Source organism: Xyrauchen texanus, chromosome 20 (assembly GCF_025860055.1).
Source record: "Xyrauchen texanus isolate HMW12.3.18 chromosome 20, RBS_HiC_50CHRs, whole genome shotgun sequence".
Classification (NCBI taxonomy): Eukaryota; Metazoa; Chordata; class Actinopteri; order Cypriniformes; family Catostomidae; genus Xyrauchen; species Xyrauchen texanus.
The window spans coordinates 11,964,828-11,987,988 of NC_068295.1; the positions used below are offsets into that span (position 1 = coordinate 11,964,828).

Consider the following 23,161-nt stretch of genomic DNA (forward strand, 5'->3'; position numbering starts at 1 on the left):
GGCGCTTGCGTCTTACGCGTTGTTTTCCTCACCAAACACAACGTATATTGATTAGTTGAATCATCAGAAGATAATTAAATGCATCAAAAGATAATTAAATCAGCTCAATCATGATCTATTTTCATTCAAAAGGAATTTAAGTGACGCAAATTTGCTTTCACGTTCACAAAGCGACAGTTCACACACGCTCTCCCCGCCCTGAAACTCGGGTGGGTGGGTCCACGATGCACTCGCGCACACAAAGACGCAAATCTGGCGCGAAATCACTCTTACCGGCAGCGGCCTGGGGGAGGGCGCGGCTACACTGCACCACGCGAATATATCGTTGCTGCTGTTGTAACAGGACACCCACTTTATTTACGCAAGGACAACAAACAAAACTTTTCGGGTTAAACGGACGTAACACAAAGGCGGTTGCAGTGGCGCGAGCTTTTGTTCATTGAGCGCGCGTGTAACGGAGTTTTTGCTGCTCCCATAACCGGATTCTACGCTTCTTTGTTCTAAGTTGCGCGGCTCTCCATGGACTTCGCTGGTCTGTGATCCCATGCAGCAATCGGTAAGTGCATTTTACTTAGGAAGGCTGTTGAGCATGAATTAAATTCACTTTGGTATTAACCCGTGGACTTTTGTTAGGATTGTTGAACATTTCCTGGATCCTGTAAGCGAACATGTTGGTTCAAAGTGCCTGTAATATTTAAGTGAATAATAAAACTCCGTTCTCAAGCAGAACAACCCATTTTTTTAAGAGACCAACAGTGAATAATTACATTGTTTCCTGCTGCTCCCAGCAAACCGAATGTTACGGGAACGTTCTATTTATGTTTTTGTAACAAACTAACGTCCTGAGGACCAAAAAATGGTTTGTTGGGTTGTTACTTTGTTTGTTTTGAGGCTGAGTGGCTTTGTGAATCTCTGCAGTTGTCCACGTGCGCAGTCCTCGTTTGGTCTAATTACCTGTTCCCGTTGTCTTCGCAGATACTCTAGAAGTTCTGCAGCAATGCCTGGAGGCAACACTCCAACGCTGTACAGCTGGGAGATGGAGCACTACTTTTACGACGAGATGGAAACAGAGGAAGATTTTTTTAAGTCTTCTGCTCCGAGCGAGGACATATGGAAGAAATTTGAGCTGCTTCCCACCCCACCCATGTCGCCCTCAAGGACGTTGGATGGGGACTGGTTACTGTCGTTACCGGCGCCGCCGAAGGTATTAACATGTGACGAAGAGTACGAGGGGTTGCACAAGTTCGACCCTCTGGACGTTTTTGGAAATCTCGGATCTATCGTTATCAAAGACTGTATGTGGAGCGGGTTTTCCACTAGTCACCGGCTGGACAAAGTGTCTCACGGCGAGCGAGCACCGGTGATGGCTCAGTTTCAGACCTCTACCTCATTACACGCAGCCTTGACCACACAGAAGTTTATCCGTGCCGCACCGGGCACGCCCGGCTCCCAGGCGGCACAGTGCGTAAACCCCGCAGCGGTCCTCGAGCTCCCTGTCCCGCTTAGCAAGAAAGGGGCTGCAGGGTCTTCCGGTTCTGAGAGTCGCTCGGATTCATCCGGTAAGAGACTGGGTTAGATGTGATTTACTTTCCAGCACTAATACTGAGAGTTGAAGTGCACTAATAATATTGCTGAGCCAGTGATTTTTGGCAATTTGTCTGCTGTATTGGCTTTGCGTTAATCGGGCAATGCCAAAACGCAAAGCCATCAGGGTAACACGTGACACTAAAATTATGCAGTAAACATTACCTAACAAACACAAAATGTAACAACACCCTAATGTAAATAACTTGGATATATAGAGCTATTTCCATAAAATCTAATTCAATTGTTTTGTGTTCTTGGACCATAAATCACTGTAAAATGTATGTGCATTCTCTTGTTAAACAATAATAAAAACAAAAATACCTTTTTACTTCTTGCCCCCCAAAACTGTATGTGTTAAGGTAACGACCAGTAAACCAATAGTTTTTACTATAATGTTTTACTTTGTTTTCCCATTAAAATGACTGACTTCATTTTTCAGTGTAAAGTACATATTCTCTTGTTTATACATTTTTATCTCTAAAAGGTGAAATACTTGTTAAATCTAAAAACAAATTTGCTGTTAGATTACGTGTAATGTTTTGTTAATGTATTGTAATTTTTAATAGTATGTAGTAAAGATACCAGGTAACTAATAATTTTTCCCCACTGTGTAAATTTTTTTTTTTTTTAATGGTGAAATTTTATTCAAAATCTGTGCGAATATGCTCTTTACCCTTGAACTAGGAAAATGTATTTCCTCATGTCACATTATAGGAGACTTGGAATGGAACTTTCTTTACTAAGAACTGCATAAAATTCAACACCGACAGACCAAATTCACCTTGTTCAAATATGTAAACAGCTGTCATGCATCAGTTAATCGTTGCACAATGATTGCAGGTTTGAAGTTTCTGTCCTCTGGCTGTCTACCACTCAGACCAGTACTAGGTTTTCACTTATTGATAAAGTGTGCTGTGTTGGAAAGGAATGTTTCTCAGATTGAAATGTTGTGTGCTCTGCTTAATGTACAGATGATGAGGATAAAGATGAAATTGACGTGGTGACTGTGGACAACCGACCGAAGCGTGGTCGCCCTCCAAACCGTCGGACTCCAGTGACAATCACTGTGAGTGCGGATCCATTTGGACCGTGTCCCAAACGCTTCCATGTGTCTCTACATCGGCAGCAGCACAATTACGCTGCCCCCTCCCCTGACACAGAACCTGAGGATGACTTTGATGAAGTGGAGTCTGTGAGGAAACGCCCATGTCTGGAGCCTTCATCTCCTTCGTCTCCACTCTCCTCACCTGCCACCTCGGACTCTGAAGACTTCAGCGAACAGCGCCGGAATTTCTTGGAGAGGAAGAGGAGGGATGACCTTCGCTCCAGGTTCCAAGTACTCCGACAGGAGATTCCAGGTCTGTCCGGAACGTCAAAGACTTCAAAGGTGGCAATTCTGACACGTGCAACAGATTATTTGCAGCAGCTGCATGAGTGTCAGCGTCGTCAGGCTCAGGAGAGAAGGAAACTGAAAGCAAAACAACAACAGCTTCTCCGCAGGATCAGCGTATTGCAGAACTCCTGAAAAACATTCACTTTAACTCAAAAGCGTCTTTAATGTTTCTAAAGCTCATTATGAATGAGAACTCTAATATCATTTTGTGACTAAAATTGACTCAAGTCACTACCTGCAGGGAGACCTATGAAGCCCACACTGAATTTTGCCATTCTAGAAGGGATCTGTACTATGTGTGTGCCAAGGTGTTTGCTTTTGGTGAGGCTTTAGACTTAAGACACAGAACTTTGTGCAAGACATGTAAACCTCAGTGAATGGGAAAAGTGGAAGCTATTATTGGTTGAAACATCTTCCTCCTATAGGAAGAAGGGTGGGTTGTGTGTATGTGAGCACATGGTGGTGTGTAGGGTATTATGTGATTGTTGCAAGGTGTTCTAACACATTTTGTATCAGGTTTTCCTGATGGGCCTATAGTAGGAAACCTGAAGTGTCTTGTCCATAACATGATCTGTAAATACTGTATTCTGAGGATGTTCTCCTCTACTCCATGAACTGCAAAGAGAATCTATTTTGTTAAAGAATAAAGCATCTAAAAATAACAGGTCTGTTTCCCCCATAATTTCTCCATTCTGACCAGGTTGACTGCAAATAAAGCAGCAACAAAATGCTTGTCTGGGTTGATTTCTTTGCAGATCCCGCTCCCATGACTGATGTCTCAACTGAAAGGGGAAGTAATGCGCATGTTTACTGAAAAGACCGGTAGTTCAAAAATTAAATTTACCCCACATTATCCTGAACATCAGGTTAAACTGTCACTTAAAGAGATATATGTATAATAATAATATATGGTTGCAGAGTAACGTAACCAACAAGGAATGGTGAATAACAAAAGTTTCATAATACATGCTATATTTGCTATGGATTTAGTCATGCTCTAGTTGTATGTTCCAAAGAGATCGATCAAATCACTTTATTGTCTCACTACTATGTACACAAGTGCAACAGTAGGTGAAAGTCTTGTGCAGTTCCGAGCAACCTAGCAGTCATGACAGTGTATCTACCAATTACAATAAACAACATATTTACACAACACAATTTACATATCAAATGTACACATACTTGCACAACACAATTATATACAAATTTACAGTAAACAATACACACGAGAGAATACAAAGAGTGTATAAAATATATATATATACACAGTAGTTGTATCACTGAGTAGTTGTGAGAATATGTTTGACAGTCCAGTGTGAGATATAAGATTAATAAAGTGCAGTGCTGATTATTGATCGTGAGTGATCAAGTGTTCAAAAGTCTGATTGGTTTGGGGAAGCTGTCATGTAGTAGGCTGGCGCGGGTCCTGATGCTGCGATACTGCCTGCCTGATGGTAGCAGTGAGAGCAGCCCATGACTCAGGTGGTTGAGTCTCTGATCCTTCAAGCTTTTTTCACACTCCACCTCTTGTATATGTCCTGGAGGGAGGGAAGCTCACCTCCGATGATGTGTTTGGCAGTTCGCACCACCCTTTGCAGGGCTTTGCAATTGTGGGCGGTGCTGCAGCCAGTCAGGATGCTCTTTACAGTACTGGTGTAGAACAGTGTGAGGATGTGGTGGTTCATTTCTACAGAAGTGGGAGAAGGGCATTAAGGGATGCAAAAAGAGGAAGTGACGCTAGCAGCCACAGCCTTTTCCTGCATATCTGAATTTGAACACTTGTAGATCAGTGGTCCTCAACCTTTTTGATTCTGAGGCCCCCCATTGTCCAAGGCAATTTTCAAAGGTCCAGAGTGTCAATTGTTTAAAAGGCTTACTGTGATTTATTTTGTGATTTTTAGACATTTTGGGAACTGAGTTTATATGTTGTAGGCCTACAAAATGATTTTCAATTTCAGCATTTAAATGTTATAATAGAACTTATTTTGAGTAAGTTTAAAAATTGTTTTTTTATATATAGTCCCCTTGAGACCCCCACTTGGAAGTTTGTTGAGGCCCCCTAGTGGGCCCTGGTGGCTTGGTTAAGAACCACTGGTCTTGATCAGTGATTCACTACTTGAATTTCCAATAATTATATATTTTCTTTATCCTGTAAAACCAAAATCATGGCTGTAAAAAGATTGCAATTAATTTTGTTCAGTTCCTTTTGAAAGGAAAATCAAGTTGTGTAGTTAATTTGGTGGGTGTTTTTATTTTATTCCCTTTTCTGCCCATTTGGAATGCCCAATTCCCACACTTAGGTCCTGGTGGTGGAGCGGTTTCTCTCCTCAATCCGGTTGGTGGAGGTGTTTATTCCACACATCACGTGGCTCGTTGTGCATGACACCACAGTGACTCCCAGCATGTAGAGGATCATGCTACTCTCTGCGATCCACACACAATTTGCCACACGCCCCATTGAGAGCGACAACCACTAATTGTGACCATGAGGAAGTTACCCCATGTGACTACCCTCCCTAGCAACTAGGCCAATTTGGTTGCTTCGGAGACCTGGCTGGAGTCAGCACGCCCTGGATTCGACGTGACTCCAGGAGTGGTAGTCGGCATCTTTACTAGCTGAGCTACCCAGGCTCCCTGATAAAATTGCTTACTAGCCTTATCTATGAAAATGTATAGCCAATAACATGATTAATATTATTTATATCCAATATTATGAAGCTACAGAGGTACTTGAACCCTACTGGTGGGCCTGTGGAAGGTTGTAAGACAAAAAGGTAGCAAAAAAGGTAAATTTTACCGATACTTACATAATAGCTTTACATAAAGAGAACAGAAGGTCCACTAACTACACTCTTTAGAAATTAACCATTCATGTTCCTGGATTGTATAAACTTTTGCTGTTAAAAAGTTGTAACTATGGACATTTTTGTTATGGTGCAACTTTTATATGAGTCTGGTGTGTCTGTTTAATATTCATCAGTGCTAAGGAGGTCATATCACTCCCTTTGTCCCTTAATTCAAAGTGCATTACATAAGATTCCACACATAAATTTCTCTCAGACATACACCCTATCGGCACCATCTCTGCCATCCACTGGCCCAGATTCCATTCTCATAGAATCACAGGAAGTCGGACAGCTCTAAACAACGGCTGACCCACTGATCCTAACGAAGCTAATCTATGCCACACACACACAATACTTATTTCACTCCCACATCACAGTCCCTGTCTGTTTCTCTATTCTCTTTTATTTCTCTGTTTCTCTAACTATCAAAACAAGAATTAGGTAACTACTGTAATTTGTGTTACATAGAGAACAGACAGTGTTTTCAATCTCGCTCACCTCACTGCAGTCAACAGTCGTTGTAGTCTGTTTGCAGTTGTTTTCACTAGGTGTGGCACAGAAGCAAGTTTATTGCATGTTTCCTGCTCTTAAACTCAAAATCAGACAGATATAGAAAGTAGTAAACATCAGCATCGCCCTGAAAATTTGGTTCAACATTTTGGGATTCCCAGATCTCAGTCTTTAGGTATTTAAAGCTGTGCCATCTGCTCTGTACTATATTTGGGAGTAGCATACATCCCCCTAAAGCGGCAGACAGTCTGGGAGTGGTGATTACTGCTTTTTGAAAAGGTCATGAGGCATCAGTGTATTACTCCCTGCTAATTCAGAGTCTGGGGATCAGAGCTTTAACCTCTATCAAGAGATTATGGGAGAAAGATTTACACTTGGTACTGGAGGAGGGAGTGTGGACTAGGATTCTGAAAAACATCAAGTCTGTATCTAGAGATGCAATGGTGCGCCTTATGCAATTCAAGATTTTGCATAAATTCTATTAGACCCCTTCTAGATTTTATAGGCTTGGTCTTAAAGACACCCCCCACCTGCTGGTCATGCCAGTCAGAAGATGAGACATAACCCATTTTTTTTGGTGGTGTGTTAAGATCCAAGAATTTTGGTTGAAGGTTCAGAGTTTTATGTGTGACATATTGTGACTAAAATTTCATTTTGCCTCAGACTCTGTATTTTAGGCGATGGAATGGTCATCAATATAGGGGATAAACATAAGAAATTGGGTCCTGAGCAGTGTTATGATAAATTCTTTTAAGGGGATGGAAGTCGGCTGGAGAGGCGTCATTTCGGGAGTGGTGCACGGAGATGGAGAGGGTGGCAGCATTTGAGGAAGTGTCATGTAGAAGGCTTGGGATCTGGGATTCATTTGATGGGAAATGGGACAGTTATTTGGCGTTTTTGGAGGACTCTCGGGGAGTGGTTGTGGAGAGCGAAGTATAGTTTTAAAATATATTTTTTTAATCCTTTTATTGTCACTCAACCATATGCATAAGTGCAACAGTGGGTGAAAGTCTTGGACATGGTTCCAAGCAACATAGCAGTATGACAATAACAATAAACATCTAATTTACACTTAACACAGTTTACACATTTGTTACACACCCCAATATACACATAATAATATACAGTATACACAAAATAAGAAGACCATATACAAAAAAATGCATTATACAGTATACACAAAAAAAAGAAGACTGAATACAATAAAAATACACTGTACTATGCTCCTGACACCAGCGTGTCAGAGTGTGTACCTCCTCTTTCATCATTGTCAGTGATCAGACCTACCACCGTTGTATCATCAGCAAACTTAATGATGGCATTGGAGCTGTCATGTGTGTACAGGGAATGTGTTTGATTATATATATATATATATATATATATATATATATATATATATATATATATATATATATATATATATATATATATATATATATATATAGGGTTGGGAGGGTTACTTTTGAAATGTATTGCAAAAAACAGAATACATGCTGTAAAATGTAATTTGTAAAGTATTCCATTAGATTACCCAAGATCAGTAACGTATTCTAAATACTTTGGATTACTTCTTCAGCACTGGTGGATTTTTTTCAATTGTTTTGACTATAAAAACGTATTTAAATCTATTTAAATCTATTATTTTGTGTGTGTGTGTGTGTATACTTATATGTTACCACAGGGATGTTTAAATGTTGATTCAGTGTATATATGTTTCGTTTTTCTTTGTTATATGTATGAATCAATAAAAAATGTTAATCGGAAAACATAAGCATCACTAAAACTTATGATTGATCTAAATCAGTGACAGATTTTATTGGGTGTGCCTGCTTGCTAGAAGCTCTCTCTCTTGGCTCGATCCCTAAAATCTGTAGTAATCTTAATCTCATTGGTTTAAACACATGTCTGGTTGCATAGACTCACGTGGGCCTCCATATTGCCACCCAAACATACAAACACACTAGACACTCTTTAACACGTGTCAAAAAAGATCTAGACAGTGTTAACCACACTTAAAACCCTTAAAGATGGCTCCTTCAGAAGTTTGGAAAACATGCAGTCACCCACAACTGCAGATTCCTGAACAGACTTTCTGTGCTCTAGAGGAGGAGAGATGGTAAATACTGTGATCCTGACTATGGAGAGATGTTCCGTCATTGGCATTGGACAGTAGATGGGACCATACAGGGAAATAAGCAAATCCAGAATTAAATCATGATAACCTTGTAATTCCTGTCATAAATTACATGAATTAATGTTGTTTTACTGCACACACAAAATTAGCAACCATTAGACTTTGTCCTTAGTGCCATAATGCAGATTTGTAGATCGGATGCCTGGTTTGCGTGTCTGTGTGTTTGCGGAGCATTGGTAAAGAACAGCTGGTGCATTGTGTATATGCTCTCAGATGAATGGAGGCTCAACTGAACCTAGACCCTCTGTGCTGTGATTGGTTGAGGGGGCTGTAGCTCAGACATTGGAGGGGTGTTAGATTGGTGGGGTCTTTGTCTTTTTGGGGTTTTGTCTTTAATGAGATTTTAGACTCACAGTCATCAGACCAAAGCTTCAATTATAAGCTTGAATTCATGACTTAGAAATAACCATACTAAAAAACTATCTATCTATCTATCTAGATAGTGTACTAATCCGTGCATGCCTAGATTAACTGTTTTAAATCCCTAAAAAAATATTTATATTATTGAAAATGCTGTAATTGTAAAGAATCTGGAAATGTAACAATTTACACAATTTTGTTCCATTGTAGTCTATGTATTGTTTGATTATCCTTGTTTTATTTATTTAATATACAACTGTGTTTTATGGGTATTTAAATTATCTTCCAGTTCAAGGCAAATGTAGACTATTGTTTATGCGTAGAATGAAAGAAAGATCTATAGACTACAAAATAGTATTCTGTAATTTTTGCGTTTTGTGCATAGCCTTTTTGTGCAGTCTTGTGTGATGTAAGATGAATGTGGGTCAGTAGAGTGGGGGTGGGTGTGTTCAACACAACAGCACTGGCTGACCTCTGCACAAACGTGCCACTGTTATGTAACTCTCGTCTCCTCCCTGCCCCGCCCTATCTCCCTCTTTTTTTTCTCAGATCCAGAATCTGACTGAGGCGTTTTGCCTGATAAAATGCTTTAAAGCATCGATTAACATTGCATTTACATATAAAGCCCATACAAATGTAAACACACAATAAACTTTTGTCTTTATCACCCCAGTCCATCTGCGCGCTCTCTTACTAGCAAGGGAAACGGCAGCTTTATTAGTGCGCAAATACAGTGCAATATCAACTGTGCTGCGATGCTGCTTGCTGGTGTTAGAATTGGGTACTGCCGTATTCGACCGGTAATATTAGGGCAATTATAGCACAGTATGAGTTTATTTCTTGAGTGCCATTTTCTTACAGCGCATTGATCTTTTTTAATGCGTAATACAATCAGATGTTTTTACACACATAATGAAAACAAATAATTGTATTGATTATTTTGATTATTATTATTATAAATCATGACAGTGTAAATTTGCATGCCTATTATATGCACCAATAATTAATTAACAGTAATTCAGTGAACCTGTTAAATAACCGTTTAGAGCACTGAATTATGCACAGATTTTTATTTGAACATTTGAAGTATGCACAGATTTACGTTCGTGTTGCAATGCTGTTATCTAGGGATATAACTTTTACCTAATCGACCACTAATAGGCCAATTAATCCAAAAAGCAAATGGGTTTTTCTTCTTCACACATAAAGTTAACGAAGTCTAAATAAATGAAACGTATATCATTTGTATGCCTAGTACATGAAAAAATTAACAGTAATACAATCGGAATCAGAATTAGCTTCATTGCTAAGTATGCTTACAAGAAATTTGTCTTGGTGACAAGCTTCCAGTGCACAAACAATACAGCAACAAGACAGAGATAATATAAAAAATATAAATATATAATGAGACTATATATATATATACCCTTTGCTTAGAATTTGCAGACATGTACTCTTGACATTTTCTTCTTGAGGTATCACCCTGGGATGCTTTTTAAACAGTATTGAAGGAGTTCCCATCTATGTTGGGCACTTATTGGCTGCTTTTCTTTATTATTTGGTCCAAGTCATCAATTTCAAAAACTTTTTTTAATATTCAATTTTAGTTTTATAATGAAATAAATTAAAATGGTGGCACAATTATATTTTTTTCTACAAAACTAATTTCAAACATTTAAGCATATGCCTTCAGATCAACAGATTTTCTAAGATCTAAGATCATGAGAAACATTTCAGTCAAGTGTTTCAAAGGTTTTGACCAGTAGTGTGTACATATAGGCCTATATATACACTACGAAATCGGACATCAGAAGACTACAAAGGCAGTTCGGACTGCCGAGAGGATTATTGGTTGCCCCCTGCTCTTTCTTCAAGAACTGTACACTTCCAATGTGAGGAAAAGGGTTGGAAAAATCACTCTGGAACCCACTCACCCAGCTCACTTTCTTTTTGAACTGTTGCCTTCTGCTCGACGCTTCAGAGCACTCAGCATATATATATATATATATATATATATATATATATATATATATATATATATATATATATATATATATATGTGTGTGTGTGTTCTCTAAACTGTCGGCCAATTACAATTACTATAATGTCACTGCTGTTTATTAAAAAGATTCGTATTATCTCTCTATTTCTCGCAAATGTGTCCATTATTTGAAGAAGGAAACCTGCAAAAATACAAAATAAACAAATACATAAATGCATATTTTAATAAATACACATATTTGTGCATAAATACATATATAAATGACCATTGCGAGGAGATATACAAATAAATAAATACAACCATCAATGCATAAAGAAAACAATATAGAAAATACATGGTTTGGGAAATGCAAAAAGGTTTAAGGATATGCAATATTGAAAGTTGAAAAATTTAAATATTTCTTTAATCATTCTTTTATTTCTGTTTGTAGGCGTGAATCACAGTCAAAATATCAAATGTACCTGCTAACTGACCTAAATTGTCTATGCATTATTTTGATTTGATTGGTGCATTTATTTATTTATTTATTCATTGATGTATTTATTTAATTATTTGTATATGTCCTTGCACTTTTAATTATGTATTTATGCTCAAATATGTTTATTTATTTATGTATTTCTGGTTTTTCTTTATTGTATTATTATTATTATTATTATTGCAGGTTTCGTCCTCCATACTTTATTAAGGTGAAACGCTCTGGGGGGAAAAGAAACACAAAACGCTTATATTTAATATTTCAAATTCAGAATCAGCGCACGCTAACAAATGGAAAGGTTAAACGAGGTCATGTTTGTATACAAACATAACCCGTTTGCATTCACGGCTTTGTCCGACTGGCTGATTTGTATGCCTGTCAAAGGAACATCCAACTGGAGACACAACTCTACGTTAAATACTATTGGTCAATTCATATAATGTTCCCGCCTTAAGAGCGCTGAATCTTAAATTTCATTGGCTAAGACTGCGCCGTTTAAATTTGAACCGTCTCAAACGGGAGAAAGTTATAAACGTGCAACATATCTTTTGGTCGCGCACGTTATCCGAGAAGTAAAACGATTTTGTGTTCAATTTGAGCATTTTGAATAAGGTACGTATTTTAGGAAACTGTTTACACCACCACGGGAGAGCGACATTGAGATATTGCACTGTAGTTCGATAAAATAATTCGTATTGGTCTTTTTAGTAGAATTGCTAGAATTTAAAAAAATCGCAACAGATGATGTACAGTCGCTAAATATATATATAAAAATTAATTTCATTTTAACTCATTTGAATGCGGATATAATAGCGCCTTATTCGCTGTTGGTTCTTGAAATGTGTGTAATTGGCATTGATAATGATAAGAGGCCGTTCATGACAATATTAATGTGCATCTTTTTAAGTTAGCATCCTAATGTAAGTGTATTGTATAGCGATTGTATTTACAAAACAGCTTGTATTTTTGCTGTTATTTCAGGCTGTTTTTTGAAGAAAGGCATCTGCCATTCATGTGGTCACATGGTACTGAACTGTAATGTTAGATTTAGTTCAGTTTAACACACTCAATACACTGTTCATCACTAAAGGTTGGGCTTGGTTGGTTTCTTTCCTTTCTGGCGTTGTACATTTCTTTTGCACTCGAAACAGTGCTTGTGTGTTTATAAGTGTGGACTTTGGTTGCGAATCTCCGTGATAGTAGTCCGGTTTATCACCTGTCAAGGTAGGCTGTATGGAAGGCAAATGAGTGAGAAAACTGTTCTTACAAAGCTGTCAATTTTATTATCAATCCTACATAGTTCAGCAGAATCCATGGAAGGACAGATGATGCCATAATTGGTAACGTTTCTTCTGAAGGTTTTGTCAATCTCTTCCTTGTTCCTTCCTTGTTCTTATACATTTCATGCCATCAAGGGATTGTCACAGTGCTTAGTAGACCAAAGGCCAGCTTTAGTCAAATTACAAGACAGTGTTGCCTTTGTCAACATATTTAACTCAGTGACAGCTGATTTTCTTTGATTGCCAACGACCATCTCTCTAAGGCATGATTAATTCACATTTAAGGTCAACATGAAATAAAAATTAATTTTATGCACAATAAAATCCTGGTCTTACTGTGTACAATCAAAATGGACCCTATTTGCCCAATGCGCAAAGGAATTAAGTGTTTTGTCTCTGGCTTTAAAATTACTTTCCTTTTTGGCTGACATTACACATGCTGGAAATAATGTAAGTCTATAACCTATTTAAAGGATTATTCTTTGTTAAATACAAGTTACGCTGTATCGATGCATAATGTTGACTGCCACAAATTTATTTCATCTCATCCCTCCTTTTCTTTTAAAAGAGCAATAATCTGTTAATGTGAGGCACTTGCAATGGATGTGAATGGGGCCAATCTTTAAACATTAAAATACTCACCATTTTAAAAGTATAGATAAAAAGATGTTTTAACACTATTTTAGTGTGATAAAATCACTTATTAACCTTTTCTGTGTTAAGTTATATGCAATTTTACATTTGGTTGCCATGACAACACAACACTTCAACGCTAATTTCAGGATGAGGATTATAACAACTTTACAGCCCAAATTATACTCTAATTTTAAGAATTAATGCAACTGCTTTTAATTTTTTTTTTTAATATTCACATTTAAAAAATTTAAACCCTCCAAAAATGGTCCTCACTCTTTTTTTTTTTTTTTTTTTTTTTTTTTGCTTTTTTAAAGAAAAGGACGAACAAGTCGAAATACATTTTTGTGGTAAATAACATTGTCACAAATGCTGTCAATTGAGTTTAACTTGTATTGAACAGCATATCCTTTAACACCGTTATTTCATGTTGGCTTATGCGTAAAAGAAATCCCATCTTGTGATTTTCTCTACAGTATATTCTATTTCACTTGTCTACTGTATGTTTCACATTGTGGAACTGAAATGCTGTTTCATGTTGACTTTAAAGAACCCCTCTTGATTTCCATCGGCACCCTACTGCACCAGTTGATGCCACGTTTAAGTTTTTGGGGTTGTGAGTCACCCTGTTGGTTTGCCAGAATCTCTGTACTACCCTAAAGCAATAGACATTTGCTCACAAGAAATGCAACCGATTTGAATTTACAAGAAATTCTGTGCAAGAAAATACCAGGCATCTGTGTTTAGCTCTTCTGGTGAAGGGTTAGAAGGTCAGATGCCCGCGTCATGGTTTTATCAGTAAAACCAGCTGGGTATGGTGTTCTCTGGGTGTGTCTTTGCCAAGCTGATCATCATATTCTAACTGTCTCTGTCTTGCAGTATGAGTTCTGTTGTGGTGAAGGAGAATCAGGGAGTATGTGCTGTATGGAAGAACAGCAGTTTTGAAGACCCTTGTGACATTTTCTCTTTGGAGCAACCAACTGGCAGGCCCTCCATCTTGCAGCAATCACAGGCTGACAACATTAGCAAGACTGTAAATAGAGGAGCAAAGGTTTGCAAACTTCTATATTTAAAATAGACCATTTTATCTTTATGTGGGTTAAAATACTAAAGCAATCCAGGATGTATTAGGAGATTTTAACTCTAAGTTTTTAATTTCCTTCTGTAACAAGTCAGGCATGGATCTGCATTTCTTAAGTAATTGTTTGGTTTAGTTCTCATTCGGGTCTAAACAGAGCTCTCATTCACACATTGAAGTTAAACATTTGTTCATATTGCTGTGTATTTTCGCAGGCATGGACTGTCATTAAGATTTATATGCGTGGTTTTTCGTTGGTTTATATAGGTGTGTTTTCAGACTCCACGGCGAAACCTAATCACAAAGAGGATTATGTCCCCAAGCCGCACCAGCAGGATCACCAGCCAGGAAAACGGCACTAATGCACTGGAGACTCACACATCATCTTCTACTGACCAGTGAGCAAATTAGCTAAAAATCTAGAGTTTCTGTAAACAAGTTAAGATTTATAGGACTAACTTTGGTCTTAAAGGAGTAGTTCAGCCAAAATGTAAACCGCATAGAACTTTGCACAGACAGGGTTGGTAAGCAGTTCTGTCACACCAGTCTCATTCTAACCTGTGTAATTGTTTAACTGTAACACTTCAGAAACAGTGTGATGGTTTCATATTTTCTTTGTGGTACTGCCAGCATGGCTTAGATTGAAAGTAAATTTACTCATTTGTACAATTGTAAATTGTACAAAAAAGAGACAAGTGTAAATTGTTTGTGGTAGTCAACAGCATGCAACAGATTTGGTACACAGACACATGTCAAAACAAAAAAAAACCTATTCTTTAAAGAAAAGGCAAAATTCAATAATGTGTCAAATGATTAATGTATTGTGTTTTAAAGGGCTGTGAATAGCACTTCTACCCCAGTCAACATGCAGGGTAACATAGATTTCTACACTGATGACGACATTCCTATTCAGAGCAAAGGGGCCTACAAACTTGACCTTGACAACCTAGATGCCATCAACCCTTTTCAGGAGTCCAATAAAATGGCGAATTCCCCTCCTAAATCTCTTTTGGCAAATTCCCCATCTAAATCTCTTTTGGCAAATTCCCCTCCTAAATCTTACATTTCACCTGTGACTTATGAGCTTCTAGAGTCAGATGAAACTGCAGCCCCTGTTTCTGCACCCGAGGATAAGGTTCCAGAGATGACTGAGACTGCTCTTGATGAGACCCTTCCCTTTTCCCCATCAGTGGAGAATGCACTTGCAGAATGTTCTGTTAACACATCTTCAGCAGAGGCCACTGTAATCATCAAGACTGAGAACATTGAGAAGATTGTTACAGACTTTGAGGAGACTGATATCATGGAACCAGTGCAAGTATATCCGCAGATTCGTGTTATGGACAACCAGCCTGAGGCCCAGGACTTGCCACTACCCTGTGCGGGATCATACAACTTGGACTTTGACAACCTTGATTTGCTTGACCCGTTCCAAACTGGTGGCTCAAAGATCCCCAACTCTCCTCTGCTTTGCAAGACATTAGCAATTCTCAATCCACCCTTGTCAAGCCAAGAAGTCAAGGTGGAACCGGTGATGTTAGTCCAGGCCCATCCAACAGCCCCTGATGTCCGCGCTCCCTCTCAGGAGAGTTCCACCTGCGCTCCCTCTCAGGAGAGTTCCACCGGCGCTGAGGGCTCCTCATCTCCATCACCCCCAAAAGTGAACCAGATGCTTCTGGAGTTTCATTTTGATGATGGTGCTGAAGTGAAGCGCAAACCTCCTCCAAAACGGCTTGGGGTTAAAAGACCTACAGATGCCAAACAGGTCCCCAAAAATAAAAAATCAGCAGTCACAGATAAGGAACCAGAACTCAAGCAGGTGTCTCCTAATAACCTAGAGCAGACAGAACCTTTGGACATTCCTGCTGCTAAAGGATCTTACCCCTTTGATTTTGACAAGTTTGATGACCCAGACTTTAACCCTTTTGGCACAAAGGCTAAGATGAGTAGCTCTCCACCATGTTGCATCCAGACCAGCCCGGTTTTGACAAAGACTGCAATTCCAGTACAGCAGCCTGAGGCCCCTGCACAGGATGAACAGCCTGAGTGCCGGTACAGAATCTTGAGCTAGCAAAGTGTTTAACACTTCTGTGCTCTTACCGTGTAAAGATTTAGTGATTACAAATTGCAGGTCAAGAGTCAGTTTGCACTTTCCCCAATTATTTATTTTGCATCAATAAGAAATCTATAACAAACTGTAACATTTACTAATTTTGGTATTTAGGATGTCATGAATAGATACCACGTGTGAGTTTTTGACTGTTAGATTTCCATCTGAGAAAAAAATCATGGTTAACCGGGTTTATAATTCTTTAAATTTTTTTTACTATTGTATAATAAGAAAATTAGCAAAGTAATATAATAATTAGATGTTAGTGGACAGGATTCTTAGGAATATATGGATTCTAAACATAGCTCAAATGGGTTTAAAATCAGTAGCACAGAAGGGTTAAGCACCTGCCAAGGTATAATGCATGTCATTCCTTAGCCTAATAACTTCAATTGTTGAGCTCATATATTTTTTTTTATCCAGGTCTCCCCAGGCTGCTTCTGAAAATATAAAAATAGCAGAAACTGAGAGTTCTGTTACTGTGCAGGTACATGTGTATTTAAACCAAGAACATTCTGTAAATCATTGTTACCACCGACTGCAATCCTGAACCAATATTTTATACTCCCTCACAGCAAGCAGAAGATGTGGAGTCATTCACTGCCTCCCACACTAACTTGACTCATAGTCCAGCCCCTCAGGACCCGGAGGTCACTGTGACCCCAGAACCCAGGCCAGACTTTCAGAATCAGACTTGTGACTTTGGCATACCAAGTGAAGATGAGTTTGTGCATGGTGCATTGTGTGAGTGAACTTATTTATGCTTATATTTGAACCGTTGGATAAAGACAAGCATCCCATTCAGTGCAAGCTCTTTACAGCTGAGAAACATCCTTTTTGTTGCAGTCATGCCAGGAGGAGATTTTGATGGGCAGATCGATTACTTGGAGCAGTTTGGATCAAGCAATGTGAGTGTTTCTGTTTTGAGTCAATAAAGCCAGCCATTTTGGGGGTAAAAACTAAATTTCAAACACTACTTAACATTCAGTTGTTCAGCTCTTTACAAAAACGTTTTATAGTTCAAGGAGTCAGCCTTGCGGAAGCAATCGCTGTATATGAAGTTTGACCCACTGCTGAAAGACAGTCCAAAGAAAACCGCAATGGAGAGTGGGAACTATGGATTCAGCATGCCAAGACCCTCACTTGCCATCAGGTCAGTCTCTTTTGTGCACTTGCAGTAAATAACTTGTTTTCCAAATTTAAGTTAATTGATATTATTATTAGTAGTAGGCTCTCTTTAGCGCCCCTTTTAAAATTGGCATGTAAGTGGGGCTCTGTAGAACAACTTTCATACTCCTACATTCACTACATGAATTCATCCATTTTGGATTTTCTGAAAATTGCAGGGCCGGCTCTGACATTTTAAATACTCCTCTGAGGGGATTCATGTAATGGGACATTGTAAAGTCTAAGTTGAGAACAGATTTTTTATATTTTGAACGGTCGCCATGGCGAAGCAATACATTTATGCCAAGAAATGGAAAACAGGAAGTTCTGTGAGCATTATGTGATTTTAGTATTTTTTTTTTAAATATAAAATCAGCTGTATGTTTGGTAATTAAGACTGATCACATTGATGCAACTATTATGGGTCACAGTCATAGCGCATCCAACTGGCAGCAGGAAGTATGGCACTTTGAACAGACTTTGAAATAGCCCTCATATGTTTAAGTGAATTGCTTCAGAATTCTTTAGAATAATGTCAAGACACTGCTGATGTAAAATTGTCAAGGGATATTTAATATCTTAGTGTTGCCATGGCATCGCATTAATTGTTGTTATTCCTTCCTATATTTGGGTGTTTTTGAGGCACTTGGCATGCTTAAAATTTCATAAGATTTTGCACACACATCAGAGTCATTGGCCATTTCATGCATGGCTGTGTAGGGAGGACTCTGTTGCATTCCCTTTAAAATGGGCGTGTAAGACGTCCTCTGTAGCACCCCCATTTTCAGTCACAAAAATTGGTACATATATAGTTCTCATCAAGCTGGATAACTTGCATAATTATAGTTAGAGCTCTGCCCAAAAGGAAGTCAGCCATTTTGGATTTTTTTAATATTGCAGTCTCTGAACTTTTAAATACTTCTTGGGAATTCATGAGACTGTCACCACATTTAGACAATATTATGCCAAGACATTAAAGATGCTAAATTGTGAACAGACTTTTGATATATCGAACAGTGTTGCCATGGCGAGGCATTAAATTTAATAGTGAAAAATAGGAAACCGAAAGGGTCACATATCTTCTGTGTGCAATGTGTGATTTAGTATGTTTAGTTTTGGGGGCTAATCACATGGATGACACTGTTTTGGGTCACGGTCATTGCGCCACCACCTGGCAGCAGGATGTGTGGTTCTTAAAACAGACTTTAAAATAGCCCTCTTACATGTACTCAAATTGCTTAAAAATTGTTTAGAATAATGTCAAATGCATGTGTCCATCTTGCACTGTTTTCCGAAAGCTACCAGGTGGAAATAGACCCATGGTGTTTGTGCCCATCGTTGCTACTTGCCTCTATATTTACTATCTGTTGTTCTATTGGTGTATTATTTTACTGTGTTTCTTTTTTTTTTTTTTACATTTTGAATGACTGTTTGCATGAAATTATAAAAATCACCATTTTGATTTTGTGTTAGAATGATGGAGGCTGCAAAATCAGAGGGAAAGCAGAAGTCTCAATGTGATAGTGTGAAGCTGCTTTACAATCTGCCTCCACCAGTAAGAAAACGCATATTCTCATAATCCTCTGTTTGTATCTTCGCTAAAACAAAATAGTGACCGTTTAAGGCCCTGAAACAGGCCAAAATTTGAACACAGACAAATTTGCTAGTTTCTACGGACATTTAAACTAATATTTTCATCTGTCCATCTCCAGACAGTGGACAACGTGGTGCCAGATCCAACTGTCCTGGATTTGCTGGTTCCCACCTTTAAACAGCCGTTTAAGATGGAAGACTCCATCATAGATGTTCTGAAGTACAGTCAGAGAGACTTGGATGCTGCACTTCAGAAAGCAGACAGACAGGTGAGATTTCATAGCCTCACAAGATGACCAATGTCTGGTCTCTCCTGGGTTCTCATGTTTTTTGTTTTTCTTTTGTAAGGCAGAGGAGAGGCAACAAGAGCTGAAGTCTCAGATTGAAGCAGTGCAACTAGAAAATCAGCACATGTTGTAAGTCTCTGATCGGACTAACACTTTCATGTGATGTTTGCAGAGCATTGAGAAAAAGGTTTCCCCACGATCTTGGAAAACCAGGAAATATATACATTGAATGTGGTTGTTTTTTTTTTAACTTTGCGTTTCTCTAAAATTGTTAATCTAGGAAAAACTGCTCTTGTTAGAGTAAAACCTGCAAGCCATAGTGATGTCTGATTTGTGCATGAATCATATTTTGAGTCCGTTCTTGGCTTTCAGATCAGTATGACTCAAATCAGCCTATCTATCTATCTATCTACAGCTAAAAGTTGATTTTTAAAAATCCTTATCTAGTAATCACAAACAAATAGAAATTCATTGGTCAAAAATGTTTGTAATTTTGGAACCCTGATAAATGGTTGATATTTGGACCACACACCAGTCACACACTCTTTACTTCTCTCAGATTTATAGTGTCAGAGTTTGAGGCCACCATCACTCAGCTCACAGGTATGAAAATGTCATCAGAATCCCTGTTCCACGTACAATACAACATGATGCCTTTTGAGGTATACTCAAACATCCATGTGTATGTTTGTTTGTAGATAAACATAAACAGAAGGAAGATTTGGCTAAAATAGAGTTCGAACAAGTCCTTCAGGAAAAAGATCAGCTGGCCAAAGACTTAAATGATTTGGAACAATCTTTTTCCTCTATTGTGAAACGCCTTGACAGATGCAAGGAAGTTATCGAGGGATTCAAAAAGGTATTTTATGCTTCAATGACAATGAAAGTGAATGGTGAAGAATGAGGCTGTCAGTACCTAACATTCATGCTTCTTAGAGGGATAGTTCACTCAAAAATGTAAATTCTCTTATCATTTACTCACACTCATGCCATCCCATATGTGTATGAGTTTATATGTTTTGCAGAACATAAATGAACATTGTAAGAATATCTCAGCTCTGTATACAAGTGAATGAAAAATAGCATAAAGGAAACATAAATGTAATCCATTGGATTCCAGTGGTTTAATCCATGTCTTCAGAAACTATATGATAGGTGCGATTTGAGAAACATTAATATTTAAGTCCTGTTTTACCCTAAATTTTAAATTTCACATTCAGATGTGAATTGAAACTAAACAGGCACCACTTTGATGTGAAAGTCAGATTTATAGTAAAAGGACATAATATTGATCTTTTTCTCACCCACACCTATTATATTACTTCTAAAGACATTGATTTAACCACTGGAATCTTATGGATTACTTTTATGTTACCTTAATTATTATTGTGTGTGTGTGTTGTATGGAAATACTGAGCTGAGATATTCTAAATATCTTTGTGTTCAGCAAAATAAAGTCATAGACATCTGGATTGGAATGAGGGTGAGTAAATGATGAGTGAATTTAAATTTTTGGGTGAACTATCCCTTTAAGTCATGTAGATATTTTGAGTATAATGGTCATTTTTCTTCTCTTATATAGAATGAGGAGACTCTAAAACAGTATGCCCAGAACTGCATGGACAGGCTGCAGAAAGAAGAAAAGCGTTATCATGCTCTTAAAGCCCATGCGGAGGAGAAACTAGATCAGTATGAGCTCTTCTGCACCAAACAAAAATGCACACTCATTGTGATATTTGTCATCATAGTGAAGCTGCGAGTTTGTAATATTGAAGTCTAAACTGTCAGTTTTTATGAACATGCTGGTAATGTAGAATTGTGTAGTGAATATGAAGAGATTAGATGCCTGGAAGTGTCTGTAACAATACTCTTGTTTCAGAGCGAATAAGGTGATAGCAGAGTTGCGCACTAAGCAGGGTGCAGAGGTGGCAACTCTTCAAATACAACTCAAGAGAGAACAGCTGAAAGTTCAGTCCCTAGAGAAGGATCTGGAACAAAAGGTTTACACTTTTACAGTGGTGGTGTAGCCATTTTGTATGGGTGTAGTTCTGAAATAAGTCATTTAATTGTATCTTTCCATTTTTCTGACATGTTTCTCTTATCTTTTCTCAGGCTAAAGAAGTCAATGATGTCACAGAACTGTGTGATGAGCTGCTGCATAAAGTGCAGAAGCATGGCTTTTAATGTGTTTGCCTTTATCTTTGTTGTTTGTTATGTTTATTTGTGTTCGTTATACGCCGTTTTAATAAATAATAAATGAAGTCTGGAAGCACATTGTCTTGAACGTCAATGATTGAAAACGTATGTTGGGTGATTATCGTAACCATAAGGTTAAGGCAGCTGATGAAAGACTACATCCTCCTAGTCACCAGTCATTTCTTTGATTCAGTTGTGGCTTTTTATTAGTGGTGAATACTCGGGGCCAACAAAGCCTTCTGCTGGTCTAACTGCCAAATAAATAAATATTTTTCATCCTTTCATTCTCCTCAGTCACATTTTGTATGTATTTTAAATAGCTTTCCACTCTTAATCTATAAACGAATAGAGAAAAATGAAAAGTTATTCCTTGATGCTTACAAGTGAAGTGTGACAATTGTTTCCCAAATTGCAAGCCCAAAGCATTGTGAGTTTGAGTTCCACCCCCTCATGCGTTCAGAAACCCTCAAAAGTGCAAACGAATGAGCAACTAAAGTCAGATTCATCAGCCAAATCAGATTGATTTATTTGTTCTTGGTGGGTGTTATCTTTAGGATAAGTCCAGGGCTGCGTTCAGCGCCGACAAAACGTTGCACAACGGTTTTTAAACAGAAACGGTGATGCGTTGAACGCACTGTTCTGATGACGCAAGAGTTGCAACTATGGCAACTGAGAAGGCCATTCTTTGTGAAGAATTTTCGGAGCCTGATGAAGTCGATATAAATATGTGTTTAATACTGCAAAATATGCCCGATGTTACAGTTACTGCACTTGCCGCCCAGAACACGAGAGAACTTCCCAGTCGAGTGAAGGGATTTGTGGAAACTGAAATGGAAGCACACATCTTACCTAATTCAGACTAAAACATCTATTTAGCCTCACATACTGACTTGATTTGTAGTTCATACTGTTTTAATACCCTGTATTTTCTTTCTCATTTTTAGGAAAAGCACTTAATTACCATTGTTTATTTCTATACCAAATGTCATACACTTGCAATGAAGCTAAAAATATAGCCTAAACAACTACATCATTATGTTGATATCCTATATTTTACAATAAAACTTACGACAAACATGTCTTCTAATATCCTCAGTTGATGCGTAAACCGAGCTGCATCGAACACATTTGTAAAATACTTTATTTGAACCCATTGTGTGAGTTCACTTTAATTCCACGTGCTTTATATACATGTTGCTGCTGATTGGACTGCAGTTCTGACACACCCACCAAACAAGAGAAAACGCATGGAAACATGACGTTCAACCCGGAAACCGTAGCAAAACGTTGCGCACCGTTTTGAACTTGAACGTGCCCCAGGTCTAGGCCTTCTAGCTGCCTTGAGTGATGCAATCACGCGTTACAATTTGTACGGAAAGCGAAGAGCGCGAGATCTCGCTGACATCACTGCCATATCACCACTGATAAAGAGATCTTTGTGGATTTAAAA

General features: G+C 38.3%; 2 protein-coding genes across 2 annotated transcripts; both read left to right on the plus strand.

Moving 5' to 3' along the window:
• Positions 1-300: 300 nt before the first annotated feature.
• Positions 301-3,627, plus strand: mycla (MYCL proto-oncogene, bHLH transcription factor a). The gene is made up of 3 exons (XM_052151575.1): positions 301-556; positions 976-1,559; positions 2,559-3,627. Exons 2-3 carry the CDS (start codon positions 998-1,000, stop codon positions 3,110-3,112), a joined length of 1,116 nt encoding a protein of 371 aa, XP_052007535.1. The 5' UTR covers positions 301-556; positions 976-997; the 3' UTR covers positions 3,113-3,627.
• Positions 3,628-11,881: 8,254 nt separating this feature from the next.
• On the plus strand, positions 11,882-21,944 carry LOC127660886 (transforming acidic coiled-coil-containing protein 3-like). The gene is made up of 16 exons (XM_052151348.1): positions 11,882-11,979; positions 14,160-14,331; positions 14,626-14,756; positions 15,193-16,410; positions 16,892-16,955; positions 17,044-17,212; positions 17,315-17,376; positions 17,488-17,621; positions 19,109-19,190; positions 19,348-19,497; positions 19,577-19,644; positions 20,075-20,118; positions 20,214-20,374; positions 21,098-21,204; positions 21,395-21,515; positions 21,628-21,944. The coding sequence occupies exons 2-16, from the start codon at positions 14,161-14,163 to the stop codon at positions 21,697-21,699; spliced, it is 2,754 nt and encodes a 917-aa protein (XP_052007308.1). The 5' UTR covers positions 11,882-11,979; position 14,160; the 3' UTR covers positions 21,700-21,944.
• Positions 21,945-23,161: the final 1,217 nt, after the last annotated feature.